Here is a 23,562-nt window from a genome sequence, read left to right as displayed (position 1 = left end):
ACCTTGGCATTGGGTCTTTGATGTCCCACTACCTTGGCATTGGGTCTTTGATGTCCCACTACCTTGGCATTGGGTCTTTGATGTCCCACTACCTTGGCATTGGGTCTTTGATGTCCCACCTACCTTGGCATTGGGTCTTTGATGTCCCACTACCTTGGCATTGGGTCTTTGATGTCCCACTACCTTGGCATTGGGTCTTTGATGTCCCACTACCTTGGCATTGGGTCTTTGATGTCCCACTACCTTGGCATTGGGTCTTTGAACTGAAATATAAAACAATTGACACATCAATTTGTTAATTTCTATTTAAGCTATTATATAAAATAGTTGCGGCAAAAATAATGCTCAATAGATGGGTCATAGGTCATAGGACAGTCAGCCCTGTGCAGACTCTGCCACGAGGAAACAGAATCTATAGGACAGTCAGCCCTGTGCAGACTCTGCCATGAGGAAACAGAATATATAGAACAGTCAGCCCTGTGCAGACTCTGCCAAGAGGAAACAGAATCTATAGAACAGTCAGCCCTGTGCAGACTCTGCCATGAGGAAACAGAATCTATAGAACAGTCAGCAGTGTGCAGACTCTGCCATGAGGAAACAGAATCTATAGAACAGTCAGCCCTGTGCAGACTCTGCCATGAGGAAACAGAATCTATAGAACAGTCAGCCCTGTGCAGACTCTGCCATGAGGAAACAGAATCTATAGAACAGTCAGCCCTGTGCAGACTCTGCCATGAGGAAACAGAATCTATAGAACAGTCAGCCCTGTGCAGACTCTGCCATGAGGAAACAGAATCTATAGAACAGTCAGCCCTGTGCAGACTCTGCCATGAGGAAACAGAATCTATAGGACAGTCAGCCCTGTGCAGACTCTTCCATGAGGAAACAGAATCTATAGGACAGTCAGCCCTGTGCAGACTCTGCCACGAGGAAACAGAATCTATAGGACAGTCAGCCCAGTGCAGACTCTGCCATGAGGAAACAGAATCTATAGAACAGTCAGCCCTGTGCAGACTCTGCCATGAGGAAACAGAATCTATAGGACAGTCAGCCCTGTGCAGACTCTGCCATGAGGAAACAGAATCTATAGGACAGTCAGCCCTGTGCAGACTCTGCCACGAGGAAACATAATCTATAGGACAGTCAGCCCAGTGCAGACTCTGCCACGAGGAAACAGAATCTATAGGACAGTCAGCCCAGTGCAGACTCTGCCATGAGGAAACAGAATCTATAGGACAGTCAGCCCTGTGCAGACTCTGCCATGAGGAAACAGAATCTATAGGACAGTCAGCCCTGTGCAGACTCTGCCATGAGGAAACAGAATCTATAGGACAGTCAGCCCAGTGCAGACTCTGCCATGAGGAAACAGAATCTATAGAACAGTCAGCCCTGTGCAGACTCTGCCATGAGGAAACAGAATCTATAGAACAGTCAGCCCTGTGCAGACTCTGCCATGAGGAAACAGAATCTATAGAACAGTCAGCCCTGTGCAGACTCTGCCACGAGGAAACAGAATCTATAGGACAGTCAGCCCAGTGCAGACTCTGCCATGAGGAAACAGAATCTATAGGACAGTCAGCCCTGTGCAGACTCTGCCATGAGGAAACAGAATCTATAGGACAGTCAGCCCTGTGCAGACTCTGCCATGAGGAAACAGAATCTATAGGACAGTCAGCCCAGTGCAGACTCTGCCATGAGGAAACAGAATCTATAGGACAGATTTTCTGGTACTGTCCATCGGTGGCTCGCGTTTGGAATTCAGGAATGGTTGTGATGTCATAATATCCCGTTTCAGATTGACCTGCAAACTGTATTGTTAGGCGATCTGAAAAACCACCATCAGTCAATGGGATATATCATTATACTCTTGGCTAAAGTATTTATTTTTAGGTCAATATCACTAGACATTTTACAAACAAATAGGAAGGTTCAGGACCTTTGTAAGACATCACAGTAAAATGGAGTGATGTGTTGCTAGATAAAATAGTAAAGTTCCATTATACTGGGAAAGATGTGTTAATCTGTGTACATCGGAGGTAAGATCACAATGAATAGTGGATTGGCCACTGTGGGTGAAAATACACCACTTACAGAAAGAGGGAAATCCAGCTATGGCGAAAAGAGGAAAGTAGGAATATATGTATAATTATGTCACTAGATGTACTGTACATGTGAGCAAAAACAGCTGTAACTAGCAGTAGAAGTATTGTTGTCTGTTAGTTTACACCAATCAGGGTAGAGATGGTAAGGTTGGGGGAAAAATGTCAATACATAAAAATGCAGACAATTAAATTGATAGAATCCTGTACTTGACCTGTATGGTTGGAGCTGTCTGGCTGGTGTTGGTGAGGCAGGAAGCAGAAGTGTCACGTTCTGACCTGTATGGTTGGAGCTGTCTGGCTGGTGTTGGTGAGGCAGGAAGCAGAAGTGTCACGTTCTGACCTGTATGGTTGGAGCTGTCTGGCTGGTGTTGGTGAGGCAGGAAGCAGAAGTGTCACGTTCTGACCTGTATGGTTGGAGCTGTCTGGCTGGTGTTGGTGAGGCAGGAAGCAGAAGTGTCACGTTCTGACCTGTATGGTTGGAGCTGTCTGGCTGGTGTTGGTGAGGCAGGAAGCAGAAGTGTCACGTTCTGACCTGTATGGTTGGAGCTGTCTGGCTGGTGTTGGTGAGGCAGGAAGCAGAAGTGTCACGTTCTGACCTGTATGGTTGGAGCTGTCTGGCTGGTGTTGGTGAGGCAGGAAGCAGAAGTGTCACGTTCTGACCTGTATGGTTGGAGCTGTCTGGCTGGTGTTGGTGAGGCAGGAAGCAGAAGTGTCACGTTCTGACCTGTATGGTTGGAGCTGTCTGGCTGGTGTTGGTGAGGCAGGAAGCAGAAGTGCCACGTTCTGACCTGTATGGTTGGAGCTGTCTGGCTGGTGTTGGTGAGGCAGGAAGCAGAAGTGTCACGTTCTGACCTGTATGGTTGGAGCTGTCTGGCTGGTGTTGGTGAGGCAGGAAGCAGAAGTGTCACGTTCTGACCTGTATGGTTGGAGCTGTCTGGCTGGTGTTGGTGAGGCAGGAAGCAGAAGTGTCACGTTCTGACCTGTATGGTTGGAGCTGTCTGGCTGGTGTTGGTGAGGCAGGAAGCAGAAGTGTCACGTTCTGACCTGTATGGTTGGAGCTGTCTGGCTGGTGTTGGTGAGGCAGGAAGCAGAAGTGTCACGTTCTGACCTGTATGGTTGGAGCTGTCTGGCTGGTGTTGGTGAGGCAGGAAGCAGAAGTGTCACGTTCTGACCTGTATGGTTGGAGCTGTCTGGCTGGTGTTGGTGAGGCAGGAAGCAGAAGTGTCACGTTCTGACCTGTATGGTTGGAGCTGTCTGGCTGGTGTTGGTGAGGCAGGAAGCAGAAGTGTCACGTTCTGACCTGTATGGTTGGAGCTGTCTGGCTGGTGTTGGTGAGGCAGGAAGCAGAAGTGTCACGTTCTGACCTGTATGGTTGGAGCTGTCTGGCTGGTGTTGGTGAGGCAGGAAGCAGAAGTGTCACGTTCTGACCTGTATGGTTGGAGCTGTCTGGCTGGTGTTGGTGAGGCAGGAACCAGAAGTGTCACGTTCTGACCATCGTTCTTTTGTGTTTTCTTTGTTTTAGTGTTGGTCAGGACGTGAGCTGAGTGGGCATTCTATGTTGTGTGTCTAGTTTTCTATGTTCTACATTTCTATGTTTGGCCTGATGTGGTTCTCAATCAGAGGCAGGTGTTAGTCATTGTCTCTGATTGGGAACCATAGGTAGCTTGTTTTGTGGGTGGTTGTTTCCTGTCTTTGTGTCTGTGCACCAGATAGGACTGTTTCGGTTTGTCACATTTGTTATTTGGTTATTTTGTAGTGTTATCGCTTTGGTCCTCTCCTTCGTTCACAGAAGAAAACCGTTATAAGAAGACCCAGTGCAGGGTTTTTATTTTAAGGCTCTTGGAGAAGGTGCAGGCATTTACAAAATATACAAATCATCCAACAAGATGCCGGACCAGGCTTAAAGTAAATAATATATATGTTTTTTTAAACTAGTCAAATGACTATAAAGACTGAAGATCAGTCTGGCTAGCCCCTTAGGGCTCAGAACAACCCTAACTAACCCACGCAGTGCCAGGTGGCCATCTTCCACTCCCATAAAGCTCTACACCGGAGTATACAGTATATACCCTGGCAGAGACCAGGTGACAGGAAACACTTATGTTAATATAAAACACTTTGTCAAACTAAGCCAATAAACACTTAGCAAGTAAACAACAATACAATAACAGTTTAGATACTATAACCTGTATGATACAGATATATAATACTTATAAAAGACATGGACTAGAGCAGAAACTCTTTCACCCCAATTAGTACCCCAATTAGTAACGGAATGTCCCTTAATGAGCAGACCATGGCCACCTGTGCGCTTGGTGGCCACGCCCCTCCACATGCTACAAGACAGATCTCACACTAACATTTGTAAGTGCTGCTTCAGATTGGCAAATAAGTACTGCTTTAGACTGGAAAATACTACAGATTTAGACTGGCAAATAGTACTGCTTTAGACTGGAAAATACTACAGATTTAGACTGGCAAATAGTACTGCTTTAGACTGGAAAATACTACAGATTTAGACTGGCAAATAGTACTGCTTTAGACTGGAAAATACTACAGATTTAGACTGGCAAATAGTACTGCTTTAGACTGGAAAATACTACAGATTTAGACTGGCAAATAGTACTGCTTTAGACTGGAAAATACTACAGATTTAGACTGGCAAATAGTACTGCTTTAGACTGGAAAATACTACAGATTTAGACTGGCAAATAGTACTGCTTTAGACTGGAAAATACTAGATTTAGACTGGCAAATAGTACTGCTTTAGACTGGAAAATACTACAGATTTAGACTGGCAAATAGTACTGCTTTAAACTGACAAATAGTACAGATTTAGACTGGCAAATAGTACAGATTTAGACTGGTAAATATTACTGCTTTAGACTGGCAAATAGTACCACTTTAAACTGACAAATAGTACAGATTTAGACTGGCAAATAGTACAGATTTACACTCAAATAGTACTGCTTTACACTCATAGTACTGCTTTACACTCAAATAGTACTGCTTTAAACTGGCAAATATTACTGCTTTAGGCTGACAAATAGTACTGCTTTAGACTCAAATAGTACTGCTTTAGACTGGCAAATAGTACTGCTTTAAACTGACAAATAGTACTGCTTTAGACTGGAAAATAGTACAGATTTAGACTGGCAAATAGTACAAGCAACATAACCAACACACTTTCTGATTTACTTCTCATGTCTTCTGTCATTTATATTCAATGTTTATAAATTATTTGGAATAGATCAAGTACAGGTAACAAGGTGAGGTGACCAAGCAATTATATCTCCAGGTATACTGTGATAATGGGACTAGTGCGTGCAGTTTTGAAGGATGTTGCTAACTAACGCTAGCGCAATTGCTAAGTTCCAGTCATTGCCCTAATGCTCGTTAGCATCATCTTGCGAAACTACCTCTAACTTCCTTCATACTAGACAACAGAGACATACAAATGGTGTCCATAAGTTCTTTTGACTCTGGGGAAGTAAATAAAGGATTTCATTGCCAAAATCCCAAAGTATCCCTTTAAAATAGCTAGGTGAGAAAACCACATATAACAGTCAAATATACAGAATGCAAACATTCCATTCCGGCTAAACAATAGATGTAGCGTTTAGCAAAAAACACATTTTCATACACATCTAAAACATTCAAATAAAACATCTGGCAACGGTAATACTTTACAAACACATGACGGTACCCATAAGCAATTTCTGATGGAAAAACACATGACGGTACCCATAAGCAATTTCTGATGGAAAAACACATGACGGTACCCATAAGCAATTTCTGATGGAAAAACACATGACGGTACCCATAAGCAATTTCTGATGGAAAAACACATGACGGTACCCATAAGCAATTTCTGATGGAAAAACACATGACGGTACCCATAAGCAATTTCTGATGGAAAAACACATGACGGTACCCATAAGCAATTTCTGATGGAAAAACACATGACGGTACCCATAAGCAATTTCTGATGGAAAAACACATGACGGTACCCATAAGCAATTTCTGATGGAAAAACACATGACGGTACCCATAAGCAATTTCTGATGGAAAAACACATGACGGTACCCATAAGCAATTTCTGATGGAAAAACACATGACGGTACCCATAAGCAATTTCTGATGGAAAAACACATGACGGTACCCATAAGCAATTTCTGATGGAAAAACACATGACGGTACCCATAAGCAATTTCTGATGGAAAAACACATGACGGTACCCATAAGCAATTTCTGATGGAAAAACACATGACGGTACCCATAAGCAATTTCTGATGGAAAAACACAAATGTGGAAAAACTGGTGGATGTAGTGTTTTGGAAATAAACTCTTTATGCTGATGTGTGAAATTGTGAACATGTGGCCATAAGGTGTTGCAGTCATCTGTAAGTGAGATGTCTTACCTCTTCCTTGTTTCATTACTCATCTCTAGTGATACCTGGAGGGAAATGACAGGAAGTGTCTGGCTTAATCCAGGTAATCTCTCCGTGTCCCAAGGGACAGGAAAGGTCAGCTGCTGGTCTTGGTTCAACTGAAATGGAAAGAAAAATGGCTTCCTACCATCACACATATGAACGGAGGCATGTTCAGGTTCAGTCATACACAGTATACACACACACACACACACACATTTAGTTTTTCTGTGTATATATTTCCATTTAAAATCATATTTTCCCAACCCTAAATCTTACCCTTAGCCTTAACCCCTAACCCTAAATCTTACCCTTAGCCTTAACCCCTAACCCTAAATATTACCCTAGCCTTAACCCCTAACCCTAAATCTTACCCTTAGCCTTAACCCCTAACCCTAAATCTTACCCTAGCCTTAACCCCTAACCCTAAATATTACCCTAGCCTTAACCCCTAACCCTAAATATTACCCTAGCCTTAACCCCTAACCCTAAATATTACCCTAGCCTTAACCCCTAACCCTAAATATTACCCTAGCCTTAACCCTTAACCCTAAATATTACCCTAGCCTTAACCCCTAACCCTAAATCTTACCCTAGCCTTAACCCCTAACCCTAAATCTTACCCTAGCCTTAACCCCTAACCCTAAATATTACCCTAGCCTTAACCCCTAACCCTAAATATTACCCTAGCCTTAACCCCTAACCCTAAATATTACCCTAGCCTTAACCCCTAACCCTAAATATTACCCTAGCCTTAACCCCTAACCCTAAATCTTACCCTAGCCTTAACCCCTAACCCTAAATATGACCCTAGCCTTAACCCCTAACCCTAAATATTACCCTAGCCTTAACCCCTAACCCTAAATATTACCCTAGCCTTAACCCCTAACCCTAAATATTACCCTAGCCTTAACCCCTAACCCTAAATCTTACCCTAGCCTTAACCCCTAACCCTAAATATTACCCTAGCCTTAACCCCTAACCCTAAATCTTACCCTAGCCTTAACCCCTAACCCTAAATCTTACCCTAGCCTTAACCCCTAACCCTAAATCTTACCCTAGCCTTAACCCCTAACCCTAAATCTTACCCTAGCCTTAACCCCTAACCCTAAATATTACCCTAGCCTTAACCCCTAACCCTAAATATTACCCTAGCCTTAACCCCTAACCCTAAATCTTACCCTAGCCTTAACCCCTAACCCTAAATCTTACCCTAGCCTTAACCCCTAACCCTAAATCTTACCCTAGCGTTAACCCCTAACCCTAAATATTACCCTAGCCTTAACCCCTAACCCTAAATCTTACCCTAGCCTTAACCCCTAACCCTAAATATTACCTTAGCCTTAACCCCTAACCCTAAATATTACCCTAGCCTTAACCCCTAACCCTAAATCTTACCCTAGCCTTAACCCCTAACCCTAAATATTACCCTAGCCTTAACCCCTAACCCTAAATCTTACCCTAGCCTTAACCCCTAACCCTAAATCTTACCCTAATTGTAACCTTAAAATAGCCTTTGGGGACGTGAGAAATGTTCTTTGTTTAACTATCCTTGAGACAGATTTTAGGTCCCCACAAGGATAGAAGAACCGACTAATACACACACACACACACACACACACACACAGAACAGACTTTCCCTAATCTCAAGGTTATTCGGAGATTGTACATTAAATCAATTTAAATACCAGACAGATTTACACAAATGTCTTTGATTGTGTCTCTGATAAAATGTATCAGGAAAATGGAGTGCACTTGGAGTATAACACAATTACAAATCCCCTGTGTACTTTCTAAGTAGAAACACATGTGTGATTCGTTTGGGGCGGCAGGTTAGAGCGTTGGGCCAGTAACCGAAAGGTTGCTCAATCGAATCCCTGACAAGGTAAACATCTGTCGTTCTGCCCCTGAACAGGGCAGGTAACCCACTGTTCCTAGGCCGTCATTGTAAATAAGAATTTGTTCTTAACAGACTTGCCAAGTTAAATAAAGGTACTTTTTATTTTATTTGAGCTAATGTCCATGTGCTCCAGTGGAGGATTTGAGTGAATCTCCATCCGTTACTCCAGCTGGTGAAAGAGCAAACGGAAATCACTAGTCAGTAAATCAAACCCACAGCTACTTGACTGGCTGGCTGCAGCCAACATCTGCTGCACATGTAGTGTCTGACTGCCCACGTAGACTTACACTGAATAATAGCATGGCCAGGGGCTGGTGACTGAACAGATCTGGGACTTGGGAGTACCAAAGGCCATAGGAGGTATGGCAACGGTCCGGGGCTGAAACAGGACTCTGGAGACCAGAGTGGAAGAACCAGGGTGATTTACACTCAGCAGGAGCAGATGCTTCCCTGTGGCAGGACTCGTTACTCTTAGCGACTGGGTAAGTAACTAGGCAGGGCTCTCTCAGCGCAGCCCCCCCCCCCCCCCCAGAGGAATCACCATCTACATGGAGATTCCCAGGATTCCATGCTGGAAGGGAGGAGAGGAAGGAGGAGAGAGGCACTTTACTCAGGATGTGGGAGTGGATGGCTCATTAGAAGAGACCAGAGAGAGAGGGGAGGGAGGAGAGAGAGACCAGAGAGAGAGGGGAGGGAGGAGAGAGAGAGACCAGAGAGAGGGGAGGAAGGAGAGAGAGAGAGACCAGAGAGAGAGGTGATGGAGGAGAGATAGAGATCAGAGAGAGAGGTGAGGGATAAGAGAGAGAGACCAGAGAGAGAGAGGGGAGGGAGGACAGAGAGAGACCAGAGAGAGAGGGGAACTAGCCTCCTGCCCTGTGGAGGCTAGTTTGACTTTGTCCTGCCCTGTGGAGGCTAGTTTGACTTTCTCCTACCCTGTGGAGGCTAGTTTGACTTTCTGCTGCCCTGTGGAGGCTAGCTTGACTATCTCCTGCCCTGTGGAGGCTAGTTTGACTATCCCCTGCCCTGTGGAGGCTAGTTTGACTTTCTCCTGCCATGTGGAGGCTAGTTTGACTTTCTCCTGCCCTGTGGAGGCTAGTTGGCTCTGTGCCAGTTCTATACTTCCCTGTGCTCTCTCAAAGCCACACCCACATTCAGGTCAGGAACAGGATGTCAAGCAGTGACGTTTGTCTGCAGCGCTACTCTTATTCTGTTTACTCAATTCTCACTCAAGCTGTGCCAAGAGCTCCAAATGTTGCCATCACTTAAAAACAAGTGTTCTAGATGTACTGTAGCGTCACCTCCATAGCTCTCTCTTTGGGGGGGTGCAATCTCCCTTTCATATTTTATGACTGTCTGTCTGTATATGCGTGTACTGTATGTGATTGTGTTTGTCTTGGTGATTGGTTCCAGTGTTTACACCCAGGAAGGTGCTGACAGCAGATTCCTTTTCGTCTTTGTCACCCAGTCAGATTGGAATGTTTCTTCTTGATGGCACATCGCCATCCGCCCCCCTGTCTGTCTCCAAACACAACCCAGTGACATGTCAAAGAGATCAGATCCCTGCTGCTCTCACCGTGGAGACAACGACTGGAGGCTTTTATTATCCTACTAGGAACACATAGTGCTAAACAACTTTATTGAAAGTTGAGGAAAAGTAGAAGAGACAGGACAGAGTGAGTCACCAGCTGACAGGCACAGCCGTCTTTCCAGAGAGTGCCAGGACAGGCAGTGGGGTTTAGCACACACACACACAGAGACAGACAGAGACAGACAGAGACAGACAGAGACAGACAGACAGAGAGAGAGAGAGAGAGACAGAGAGAGAGAGATAGACAGAGAGAGAGACAGAGAGATAGAGAGACAGAGAGAGAGAGAGAGAGAGAGACAGAGAGAGAGAGAGAGAGTACAGAGAGAGAGGAGAGAGTACAGAGAGAGAGAGAGACACACAGAGAGAAATGAGGTGAGAAAAGCCCATCTGGTCCAGGCTATTACAGGCAGATTAGCCGAGGGCAAGGCCGACTGCAGACCAGAGAGAATGCTGGGGAGCTTTTCAGTCTAAACTAATTACACTTGTTTTCAGAAGAGGTGGAAATAACTATTATTATACACATAATCAACCTCATTAGCATTGCAGAGTACATGTGCAGTTCAGTATAGTCCAGAGCAGAGGAGAGGAAACAATCACTAAAATGTCCTGTTGACTGAGAATTATAATGAAGTTCAGAGCACATTACATTTTTATGGATTTGATCTCTTTAATTCTGCCAAATTTCTCATTCAATCGTGTAAGTGCCAGATGTTTCTACTTGTTAGCACCTAGCTCAACAGTAGGACTTGTATTTCTGGTCTGTGGCTAATGCTAGGCTAATAGCTCAATGACAGGTCTTGTATCTCAACCTCTCCTAATCTGTGGCTAGGCTAGCTCAACAGAAGGACATCTGGTCTATGGCTAAGACTAGGCTAGGCTAGGCTAATAGCTCAACAGCAGGGCTTGTATCTCAACCTCGACTGGTCTGTGGGTAGGCTATACAACAGCACTATCTCCTAGTAGTTGGCTCCCGAGTGGCGCAGCGGTATCTCAGTGCTAGATGCGTCACTACAGACACTCTGGTTCGATTCCAGACTGTATCACAACCGGCAGTGATTGGGAGTCCTATAGGGAGGCACACAATTTGCCCAGCGTCGTCCGGGTTTGGCAGGTGTAGGCCGTCATTGTAAATAATAATTTGTTCTTAAATGACTTGCCGAGTTAAATAAAGGTTCAATAAATAAATAAAAAGTAGTCTGTGGCTAGGCTATAGCCCCACTCAGTGCTTTGTTAGCTCTGAGATACGCCTCCCTCTCAGCTGTCAGCCTGGCCTGCATTCCTCCCTGGCCCTGCCTGTCCATGTATGGGTAGGAGGAGAAAATGGCAGACAGAGAGCTGCTGAGATGAGAAAGCAACACTGCTGCCGAGTCAACCATCACTATTTAACCATTTAACTCATACTGCCATTTAACTCATACTGCTGCCGAGTCAACCATCACTATTTAACCATTTAACTCATACTGCTGCCTAGTCAATCATCACTATTTAACTCATACTGCTGCCTAGTCAACCATCACTATTTAACTCACACTGCTGCCTAGTCAACCATCACTATTTAACTCATACTGCTGCCTAGTCAACCATCACTATTTAACTCACACTGCTGCCTAGTCAACCATCACTATTTAACTCACACTGCTGCCTAGTCAACCATCAAACATTTAACTCATACTGCCATTTAACTCATACTGCCATTTAACTCATACTGCCATTTAACTCATACTGCCATTTAATTCATACTGCTGCCTAGTCAACCATCAACCATTTGGGATAGGGGGCGGTATTTTGACATCTGGATGAAAAGCGTGCCCAAAGTAAACTGCCTGTTACTCAGGCCCAGAAGCTAAGATATGCATTTAATTGGTAGATTTGGATAGAAAACACTCTACAGTTTCTAAAACTGTTAAAATAATGTCTGAGTATAACAGAACTGATATGGCAGGCGAAACCCCAAGGACAAACCACCCCCCCCCCCAAAAAAAATGTCATCCTACCACTGATTTCAAAGGCTGGCACTATTATAATAGGATGAAATCGTGCCGATTGCAGTTCCTAGAGCTTCCACTAGATGTCAACAGTCTTTAGAAAGAGTTTCAGGCTGGTTTTTGGAAAAATTTGCCAGAAATTGTAGTTTTTCTAGGTGGCTCCCATTTTGCCTGTAGTGTTTCCAAGCGCATGAATGAGAGCGCGTTCTTTGGTATTTTTCTCCGGTAAAGACAATAACGATTCTCCTTCTTAAATTTGATCATTTATATGAGTATTAGGGTACCTAATGGTTTGATTATAAATGTAGATTGACTTGTTTGGAGAAGTTTATTGGTAACGTTTGGGATTCATTTTGTATGCATTTTGAAGGAGGGAAAACAAGTGGATTATTGACTGAAGCGCGCCAGCTAAACTGAGTTTTTATGGATATAAAGAAGGACTTTATCGAACAAAAGGACCATTTGTGATGTAACTGGGACCTTTTGGAGTGCTAACAGAAGAAGATCTTCAAAGGTAAGGCAGATATTATATCGCTATTTCTGACTTTCGTGTCGCAACTCCCTGGTTGAAAATGATTTGTTATGCATTTGCGTGCTGGGCGCTGTCTTCAGTTAATCGCATGGTTTGCTTTCGCCGTAAAGCCTTTTTGACATTTTGGTTGGATTAACAACAAGTGCAGCTTTATTTTGATGTTTGTAATTTCATGAAAGTTTAATATTTATAGTAATTTAATTTGAATTTGGCGCTCTGCCATTTCACCGGATGTTGGCCAGGTGGGACGGTAGCGTCCCACTGATCTTCAAGAGGTTTTAAGTCAGACTGCTGCCTAGTCAACCATTTAACTCACTCTGCTGCCTAGTCAACTATTTAACTCACTCTGCTGCCTAGTCAACTATTTAACTCACTCTGCTGCCTAGTCAACTATTTCACTCACACTGCTGCCTAGTCAACTATTTAACTCACTCTGCTGCCTAGTCAACTATTTAACTCGCACTGCTGCCTAGTCAACTATTTAACTCACTCTGCTGCCTAGTCAACCATTTAACTCACACTGCTGCCTAGCCAACCATTTCACTCACTCTGTTGCCTAGCCAACCATTTAACTCACTCTGCTGCCTAGTCAACCATTTAACTCACTGCTGCCTAGTCAACTATTTAACTCACTCTGCTGCCTAGTCAACCATTTAACTCACACTGCTGCCTAGTCAACTATTTAACTCACACTGCTGCCTAGTCAACCATTTAACTCACTCTGCTGCCTAGTCAACCATTTAACTCACACTGCTGCCTAGCCAACCATTTCACTCACTCTGTTGCCTAGCCAACCATTTAACTCACTCTGCTGCCTAGTCAACCATTTAACTCACACTGCTGCCTAGCCAACCATTTCACTCACTCTGTTGCCTAGCCAACCATTTAACTCACTCTGCTGCCTAGTCAACCATTTAACTCACTCTGCTGCCTAGTCAACCATTTAACTCACCCTGCTGCCTAGTCAACCATCAACCCATTTCCACCAGTATCTCATATTTTGAGATGAATGGTTACTCATCACATACAGGTCCTCTTCTCACACACTGTGCTTTGATCAAAATAACTCTCACCCTGGAGAAATACATACTGAAATGACAAAGTATTTCAGCTGGAGGACGGTTAAAACAGTATATAACCTGGTGCGCCAATAGTGTTGTGTTCTGGAGGGACTATGACATCAACTCCCCTCAGTCTCTGTCCAGGATGTCTGTGAAAGCTCTCCAACACAGACAGACAGGCAGACAGACAGGCAGACAGACAGACAGGCAGACAGACAGACAGGCAGACAGGCAGACAGGCAGACAGACAGGCAGACAGGCAGACAGGCAGACAGACAGGCAGACAGACAGGCAGACAGACAGACAGACAGACAGACAGACAGACAGACAGACAGACAGACAGACAGACAGACAGACAGACAGACAGACAGACAGACAGACAGACAGACAGACAGACAGACAGACAGACAGACAGACAGACAGACAGACAGACAGACAGACAGACAGACAGACAGACAGACAGACAGACAGACAGACAGACAGACAGACAGACAGAGACAGGATAAAAGAGTTTAGGGGAGGCCCTGAAATTATAGACTGTACATCAGTCTTCCCCCCCACTCCCATCTCCCCTCTACTTAGACAATACACACACGCTTGAGTGTGTGCCAACAACCAAAATATATATCATGTTGAGCCTGGATGAGTTCTCTTCATTTCTCTACAAACGCTTTGTATTAGGCTTTATCTCCATCTCTCTCTCTCCCCCTCTCTATCTCTCACTCTCTTTCTCTCCATCTCTCTTTCTCTCCATCTCTCTCTCCCCCTCTCTATCTCTCACTCTCTTTCTCTCCATCTCTCTTTCTCTCCATCTCTATCTCTCTCCATCACAGTCTCTATCCATCTCTCTATTTCTCTCTATCTCTCTCCATCTGTCTCCATCTCTCTCTCATCTCTTTCTCTCCATCTCTATCTCTCTATCTCTCTCCATTTATCCATCTCTCTCTCTATCTCTTTCCATCTCTCTTTCCATCTCTCTATCTCTCTCCATCTCTCTCCATTTATCCATCTCTCTCCCTATCTCTCTCTATCTCTTTCCATCTCTCTTTCCATCTCTCTATCTCTCTCCATCTCTCTCCATTTATCCATCTCTCTCCCTATCTCTTTCCATCTCTCTTTCCATCTATCTCTCTCCATCTCTCTCCATTTATCCATCTCTCTCCCTATCTCTTTCCATCTCTCTTTCCATCTATCTCTCTCCGTCTCTCTCTCTTTACTCCTCATGACCAGAGACTGTAGCCTTTTCACCAGAGGAAGAAAAGTTTATCATGGCAGTCAGGCCATTTAGTTTGTTGTTGCTCTTGTTTTAAGCAACAGGAAAGTGAATTCTGATAACATTACGACATCATTACGATAACAACAACATAGAAAGAAGTTTAACTTATTCCCACCATTGTCTGTGTACACAAATGCACTGTTTACATAGGACATATATGATCTAGACGTTTTCTCAGGTACAGTCATTATTATGTGTTGAGTAAATGCCAAGTGTATCACTGTGGTGTGTGTGTGTGTGTGTGTGTGTGTGTGTGCGAGTGTGTGCGAGTGTGTGTGTGTGTGTGTGTGTTCGGTGCCTGGCAGTAGCACCCGTGTGAGACTTGTCTGATTGCCAGGTTTCCTCTAGACTAGAGAGTGTTTCAGTTGAAATCTCCTCAGGACTTTTCCCAGGAGACTCACAGTCCAAAGCAGTCCTAAAACTGTCACAATATGCAGCATACTGAATACTGAATGTAGACTCTTCATGTGCATGTTTATCTCTGTGTGTGCTGCATGAGAGCACATTAGAAGCACCTGTTAGAGTCAGACAGACAGAGCCTGTCAGTAAGACCCTGCCAGACCTCCTCCCTGGCCCTTCTCGTCAGACTGAGGGCCTTCAGGTCTCACTAGTGCTTCACTAGGAATTTATTTCAGGATGTTGACGGCTGTTGGGTGTCATAAAAGTTTATTTTCAATCACCCCACACCAGGGTTTCCGTGGTGTGGCGCCAGGCAATGTGACCGGGAAGATTTTAATTTTACTGACCATTTGAGAAATTTACTGGACACGTACGCAATGAGTGTGTAACCCATTAGGCTGATCATAATGACATCACAGAAATCACATTTGGATTATGGTAATTCATCTTAACAGAACAACTCCTGTAATGAAGCAGCTGATAAAATGTCATTTTCAATCATTTGCCAAAATGCGATTAGCAGGAAAACTGCATTCTAAACAGCAGCACCTGATGAGAGCGGTTTCGTATGTGACAGGTATGAAAATATCTGTTAGAAACTTAGAAAGAGGGGGAATTAAATATTTTTTCAATTCAATTCAATTCAAGGGGCTTTATTGCCATGGGGAATCATGTTAACATTGCCAAAGCAAGTGAGGTAGATAATATACAAAAGTGAAATGAACAATAAAAATGTACAGTAAACATCACACATACAGAAGTTTCAAAACAGTAAAGACATTACAAATGTCATATTATTTATATATATATACAGTGTTGTAACAATGTACAAATGGTTGAAGAACACAAGGGAAAATAAATAAGCATAAATATGGTTTGTATTTACAATGGTGTTTGTTCTTCACTGGTTGCCCTTTTCTTGTGGCAACAGGTCACAAATCTTGCTGCTGTGATGGCACACTGTGGAATTTCCCCCAGTAGATATGGGAGTTTATGAAAATTGGATTTGTTTTCGAATTCTTTGTGGATCTGTGTAATCTGAGGGAAATATGTGTCTCTAATATGGTCATACATTGGGCAGGAGGTTAGGAAGTGCAGCTCAGTTTCCACCTCATTTTGTGGGCAGTGAGCACTTCTCTTGAGAGCCATGTCTGCCTACTGCGGCCTTTCTCAATAGCAAGGCTATGCTCACTGAGTCTGTACATAATCAAAGCTTTCCTTATGTTTGGGTCAGTCACAGTGGTCAGGTATTCTGCCACTATGTACTCTCTGTTTAGGACCGAATAGCATTCTAGTTTGCAAATGACCTGCAGAGAGTTGGGACCAAAGTAAGAAAGCCTACCATCAGTAACACACTACGCCGCCAGGGACTCAAATCCTGCAGTGCCAGACGTGTCCCCCTGCTTAAGCCAGTACATGTCCAGGCCCATCTGAAGTTTGCTAGAGAGCATTTGGATGATCCAGAAGAAGATTGGGAGAATGTCATATGGTCAGATGAAACCAAAATATAACTTTTTGGTAAAAACTCAACTCGTTGTGTTTGGAGGACAAAGAATGCTGAGTTGCATCCAAAGAACATCATACCTACTGTGAAGCAGGGGGGTGGAAACATCATGCTTTGGAGTAAAACGTCCCATGATGATCCTCAATAAGCACGAAGGTCAAATGTATTTCCATCAATGAATAAAAAACATCATTTATCAATGAGATGTTTTTTCTCATGGCCCTTTTGGCAGGCAACAGCGTTTCATTTATTTTATCAGCCAAAAGATGGCTAATGGAAACCCTTCCCCACACACATTTAATGTAGCAAGTCACACAAACACGCATGCACATACACACGCACACAGACGAACACACACAGAAGCGCACACTTAAGCTCACATGCACACGTGCGGACGCACAAACACACACACATACACACATACACACACACCTTCTTGCTATGCTGGCCTCGTTAACCTCCCAGTTGACCTTTGGCTATGTTTCCAGGTTGAGATGATATAGGTTGAGCTGCTATAGGTTGAGCTGCTGTAGGTTGAGCTGCTATAGGTTGAGCTACTGTAGGTTGAGCTGAGGTAGGTTGAGCTGCTATAGGTTGAGCTACTGTAGGTTGAGCTGAGGTAGGTTGAGCTGAGGTAGGTTGAGCTGCTGTAGGTTGAGCTGCTGTAGGTTGAGCTGAGGTAGGTTGAGCTGAGGTAGGTTGAGCTGAGGTAGGTTGAGCTGAGGTAGGTTGAGCTGAGGTAGGTTGAGCTGAGGTAGGTTGAGCTGAGGTAGGTTGAGCTGAGGTAGGTTGAGCTGAGGTAGGTTGAGCTGCTGTAGGTTGAGCTGCTGTAGGTTGAGCTGAGGTAGGTTGAGCTGAGGTAGGTTGAGCTGCTGTAGGTTGAGCTGAGGTAGGTTGAGCTGATATAGGTTGAGCTGCTATAGGTTGAGCTGAGGTAGGTTGAGCTGAGGTAGGTTGAGCTACTGTAGGTTGAGCTGCTATAGGTTGAGCTGCTGTAGGTTGAGCTACTGTAGGTTGAGCTGCTGTAGGTTGAGCTGCTGTAGGTTGAGCTGCTGTAGGTTGAGCTGCTGTAGGTTGAGCTGCTGTAGGTTGAGCTGCTGTAGGTTGAGCTGCTGTAGGTTGAGCTGCTATAGGTTGAGCTGCTGTAGGTTGAGCTGCTGTAGGTTGAGCTGCTGTAGGTTGAGCTGCTGTAGGTTGAGCTGCTGTAGGTTGAGCTGCTGTAGGTTGAGCTGAGGTAGGTTGAGCTGAGGTAGGTTGAGCTGCTGTAGGTTGAGCTGCTGTAGGTTGAGCTGAGGTAGGTTGAGCTGCTATAGGTTGAGCTGCTATAGGTTGAGCTGCTATAGGTTGAGCTGCTATAGGTTGAGCTGCTATAGGTTGAGCTGCTATAGGTTGAGCTGCTATAGGTTGAGCTGCTGTAGGTTGAGCTGCTGTAGGTTGAGCTGCTATAGGTTGAGCTGCTGTAGGTTGAGCTGCTGTAGGTTGAGCTGCTGTAGGTTGAGCTGCTGTAGGTTGAACTGCTGTAGATTGAGTGCGCATGTCAGGTCAACCATTCTTGACCAGCAGAGGGAGCCCCAGCTAACCAGTACATTCCCCAAAAGTTAGTGCAGAGCGATTAGTGCTTTTTAAGGTCGGTTCGATAATACAAAAATTATCACTGTTTTCCATTTCGGTTTCCCAAAGTTTTTGGGGCATTAAGTGCACTATGCATTATGTGGGTTGAATGCTGTAACAACAGAATAAAACCATTCATAAAAGTCCCATAATGGTAGTGACTTCCCATTACTGCTTATCACTTATCGCTAAACATCATTTATTCACATTACTTTACTTTAATAAAATATTTAAGTTCTTGTGTATATTACAATTGTTTTAAGTTTGAGTTTGTTATTTAATTCCAAGTCCTTGTCTCATAGCTGCTGTCTGACCAAATCACTATTTTAGTATTTCTTCAAAGTAAATATGGCATACTTTTATGACTGCTGAATACAAACTATCAATCTTGGATAATGTATTTTCAGGTAGAGATACCTCACGAAGCAGCTGCTCCCTATCCCTCTCCATTGCGCATGGATTAGGATTATGGTCGGTAAACTATGTAGAATATTGGCCTATTAGAAACTACAACTCCCTACTACATCACACAGTTCAGTCTGGATCTGATTTATCTCTAGAGAAACTCTCTACTACATCACACAGTTCAGTCTGGATCTGATTTATCTCTAGAGAAACTCTCTACTACATCACACAGTTCAGTCTGGATCTGATTTATCTCTAGAGAAACTCTCTACTACATCACACAGTTCAGTCTGGATCTGATTTATCTCTAGAGAAACTCTCTACTACATCACACAGTTCAGTCTGGATCTGATTTATCTCTAGAGAAACTATCTACTACATCACACAGTTCAGTCTGGATCTGATTTATCTCTAGAGAAACTCTCTACTACATCACACAGTTCAGTCTGGATCTGATTTATCTCTAGAGAAACTCCCTACTACATCACGCAGTTCAGTCTGGATCTGATTTATCTCTAGAGAAACTCTCTACTACATCACACAGTTCAGTCTGGATCTGATTTATCTCTAGAGAAACTCTCTACTACATCACACAGTTCAGTCTGGATCTGATTTATCTCTAGAGAAACTCTCTACTACATCACACAGTTCAGTCTGGATCTGATTTATCTCTAGAGAAACTCTCTACTACATCACACAGTTCAGTCTGGATCTGATTTATCTCTAGAGAAACTATCTACTACATCACACAGTTCAGTCTGGATCTGATTTATCTCTAGAGAAACTCTCTACTACATCACACAGTTCAGTCTGGATCTGATTTATCTCTAGAGAAACTCCCTACTACATCACGCAGTTCAGTCTGGATCTGATTTATCTCTAGAGAAACTCTCTACTACATCACACAGTTCAGTCTGGATCTGATTTATCTCTAGAGAAACTCTCTACTACATCACACAGTTCAGTCTGGATCTGATTTATCTCTAGAGAAACTCTCTACTACATCACACAGTTCAGTCTGGATCTGATTTATCTCTAGAGAAACTACAACTCCCTACTACATCACACAGTTCAGTCTGGATCTGATTTATCTCTAGAGAAACTCTCTACTACATCACACAGTTCAGTCTGGATCTGATTTATCTCTAGAGAAACTCTCTACTACATCACACAGTTCAGTCTGGATCTGATTTATCTCTAGAGAAACTCTCTACTACATCACACAGTTCAGTCTGGATCTGATTTATCTCTAGAGAAACTCTCTACTACATCACACAGTTCAGTCTGGATCTGATTTATCTCTAGAGAAACTCTCTACTACATCACACAGTTCAGTCTGGATCTGATTTATCTCTAGAGAAACTGTGCATTGCGCTCACAGAAATAATAAAATAAAAAAAATGGAATTCAAATAATTGAACAGCTTCGGTCAATTTGTTGTTTAAAAAATGAAAAAATAACAAGCATTTCGGTTGATTGCTCATCACTACCAAAAGATAATCTATGTGTTTTTTCAACATTGGTAAGTAGCAGCGACTTCAGTTGGGCTCTGTTTTGGTTTCTGGATTAAACGTAGGCCCACTTCCTCTTTTTGATTTCCTTTCCTGTACTGATTAGAGTCCATATGGGCCTCTAATGTCTTGCCAGACATGAGAGAGAGAGAGAGAGAGAGATCTTCACTCTAAGCGACTTTCTGCTATAACGCCCAGCTGTGATGTCATTTCCTGTCCTTTGTTAACCTCCTCTCCTTTTTCTTTATTCTCCAGCCCTAGCCTATGCCACCGCCCAGGGGCCCGACCACGCCCACGGCTGTACCCATGGCAGCTGTTACCCCGCAACGGGAGACCTGTTGGTGGGCCGTGAGAAGAGCCTGAAGGCCTCGTCTACCTGTGGCTCCAGGAAGAAAGAGCCTTACTGTATCGTCAGTCATCTACAGGCAAGTGATGTTTCTCTGCGTGTGTGTACCCAACATCCTCTCACCTACCATTTCACTTCCTTCTGTCCCGAGCTTCTGTTTGACTCCTGACCTGTGTCACCTCTGACCCCTAACCTCTGAGCCCGATTGTGCTTTTTTGTTTGTTTATTTGTGTTGTTTCTAACTTATTTTTTAAACTTATTTTGTACATAATGTTGCCGCTACTGTTTCTTATGACCGAAAATAACTTATGGACATCAGGATTGCGATTACTCACCACGGACTAGCAGAATCCTTTTTTGTCCTTTAACGAGTCTGACGAGGCCGACGTGAATGATATACTGCTTTCTTGGGAACAGGCCCAGATCCCCGGAGAAAACGACACTATCAACATACTGGTTGGTTATACGCTGCATCGGCAGGATAGAACAGTTGCGTCTGGTAAGACGAGGGGCGCCGGACTATGTCGTTCTGTAAATATCAGCTGGTGCACGATATCTAAGGAAGTCTCGAGCTATTGCTCGCTTGAGGTAGAGTATCTCATGATAAACTGTAGACCACACTATCTACCTAGAGAGTTTTCATCTGTATTTTTCGTAGCTGTTTACATGCCACCACGGTCAGAGGCTGACACTAAGACATCATTGAATGAGCTGTATTCTGCCAAAAACAAACAAGAAAACGCTCACCAGAGGCGGCGCTCCTAGTAGCCTGGGACTTTAATGCAGGGAAACTTAAATCCGTTTTACCAAATTTCTATCAGCATGTTAAATGTGCAACCAGAGGGAAAAAAACTCTGGACCACCTTTACTCTACACACATAGACGCATGTAAAGCTCTCCCTCGCCCTCCATTTGGCAAATCTGACCATAATTCTATCCTCCTGATTCCTGCTTACAAGCTAAAATTAAAGCAGGAAGCACCAGTGACTAGATCAATAAAAAAAAGTGATCAGATGAAGCAAGATGCTAAACTACAGGACTGTTTTGCTATCACAGACTGGAATATGCTCCGGGATTCCTCCGATGGCATTGAGGAATACACCACTTCAGTCATTGGCTTCATCAATAAGTGCATCGATGACGTCGACCCTACAGTGACCGTACGTACATACCCCAACCAGAAGCCATGGATTACAGGCAGCATCGGCACTGAGCTAAAGGATAGAGCTGCCGCTTTCAATGAGCGGGCTTATAAGAAATCCCGCTATGCTCTCCAACGAACCATCAAACAGGCAAAGCGTCAATACAGGACTAAGATCAAATCGTACTACACCCTGGCTCTGACGCTCGTCGGATGTGGCAGGGCCTGCAACCATTACAGACTACAAAGGGAAGCACAGCCGAGGGCTGCCCAGTGACACAAGCCTACCAGACAAGCTAAACTACTTCTATTCTCGCTTCGAGGCAAATAACACTGTAACATGCATGAAAGCACTAGCTGTTCTGGAAGACTGTGTGATCACGCTCTCTGCAGCCGATGTGAGAAAGATCTTTAAACAGGTCAACATTCACAAAGTCGCAGGGCTAGACGGATTACCAGGACATGTACTGTGAGCATGCGCTGACCAACTGGCGAGTGTCTTCACTGACATTTTCAACCTGTCCGAGTCTGTAATACCAACATGTTTTAAGCAGACCACCATAGTACCTGTGTCCAAGAACACTAAGGTAACCTGCCCTAATGACTATCGACCCCTGGCACTCACGTCTGTAGCCATGAAGTGCTTCGAAAGGCTGGTCATGGCTCACATCAACACCATTATCCCAGAAACCCTAGACCCACTCCAATTTTGCATATCGCCCCAACAGATCCACAGATGATGCAATCTCTATTGCACTCCACGCTTCCCAACTGGACGAAAGGAACACCTTGTGAGAATGCTATTCATTGACTACTGCTCAGCGTTCAACACCATAGTGCCCTCAACACTCATCAATAAGCAAAGGACCCTGGGACTAAACACCTCCCTCTGCAACTGGATCCTGGACTTCCTGACGGGCCGCCCCCCAGGTGGTATGGGTAGGTACCAACACATCCGCCACGCTGATCCTCAACACAGGTGCCCCTAAGGGGTGAGTGCTCAGCACCCTCCTGTATTCCCTGTTCACTCATGACTGCACGGCCAGGCACGACTCCAACACCATCATTAAGTTTGCCGATGGTTCTACAGCTGCACCATCGAAAGCATCCTGATTGGTTGCATCACTGCCTGGTATGGCAACTGCTCGGCCTCCAACCGCAAGGCACTACAGAGGGTAGTGCGAACGGCCCAGTACATCACTGAGGCCAAGCTTCCTGCCATCCAGGACCTCTATACCAGGCGGTGTCAGAGGAAGGCCCTAGAAATTGTCAAAGACTCCAGCCACCCTAGTCATAGACTGTTCTCTCTGCTACCGCACGGCAAGCGGGACCGGATCTCCAAGTCTGGGTCAAAGCGACTGCTTAACAGCTTCTACCCCCAAGCCATAAGACTCCTGAACACCTAATCAAATGTCTACCCAGACTATTACACTGGTACCCTCCTGTATATAGTCTCGCTGTTGTTATTTTACTGTTGCTCTTTAAATGCTTGTAACTTTTATTTATTATTCTGATCCATATTTGTTTTTTTAACTGCATTGTTGGTTAGTGGCTCATAAGTAAAAGCATTTCACTATAAGGTCTGTTGTATTCGGCGCAAGTTACTAATAACATTTGATTGAATTTGTAGGATGAGAAGAAATGTTTCCAGTGTGACTCTCGCCGGCCATATGACCCAGTCTACAATACCATCAGTCACCGCATTGAGAACGTTATCACAACGTTTAAACCACACCGCAAGAAGTCCTGGTGGCAGTCAGAGAATGGTGAG

At 44.2% G+C, this 23,562-nt stretch overlaps 1 protein-coding gene across 2 annotated transcripts in view; it reads left to right on the top strand.

The window, feature by feature from the left end:
- Positions 1-23,562, top strand: part of LOC109869092 (laminin subunit beta-2-like) — an 81,436-nt gene that overhangs the window by 6,246 nt on the left and 51,628 nt on the right. For both annotated transcript variants that reach the window (XM_031803918.1, XM_031803917.1), the window contains exons 3-4: positions 20,560-20,729; positions 23,422-23,557. In XM_031803918.1, coding sequence (XP_031659778.1) covers positions 20,560-20,729; positions 23,422-23,557 — 306 coding nt within the window. The remainder of the gene's footprint in view (positions 1-20,559; positions 20,730-23,421; positions 23,558-23,562) is intronic.

This window comes from Oncorhynchus kisutch, linkage group LG24 (assembly GCF_002021735.2).
Source record: "Oncorhynchus kisutch isolate 150728-3 linkage group LG24, Okis_V2, whole genome shotgun sequence".
Classification (NCBI taxonomy): Eukaryota; Metazoa; Chordata; class Actinopteri; order Salmoniformes; family Salmonidae; genus Oncorhynchus; species Oncorhynchus kisutch.
Note: the sequence above shows the minus strand (reverse complement) of the source record. Positions and strands in the feature narration are given on the sequence as shown.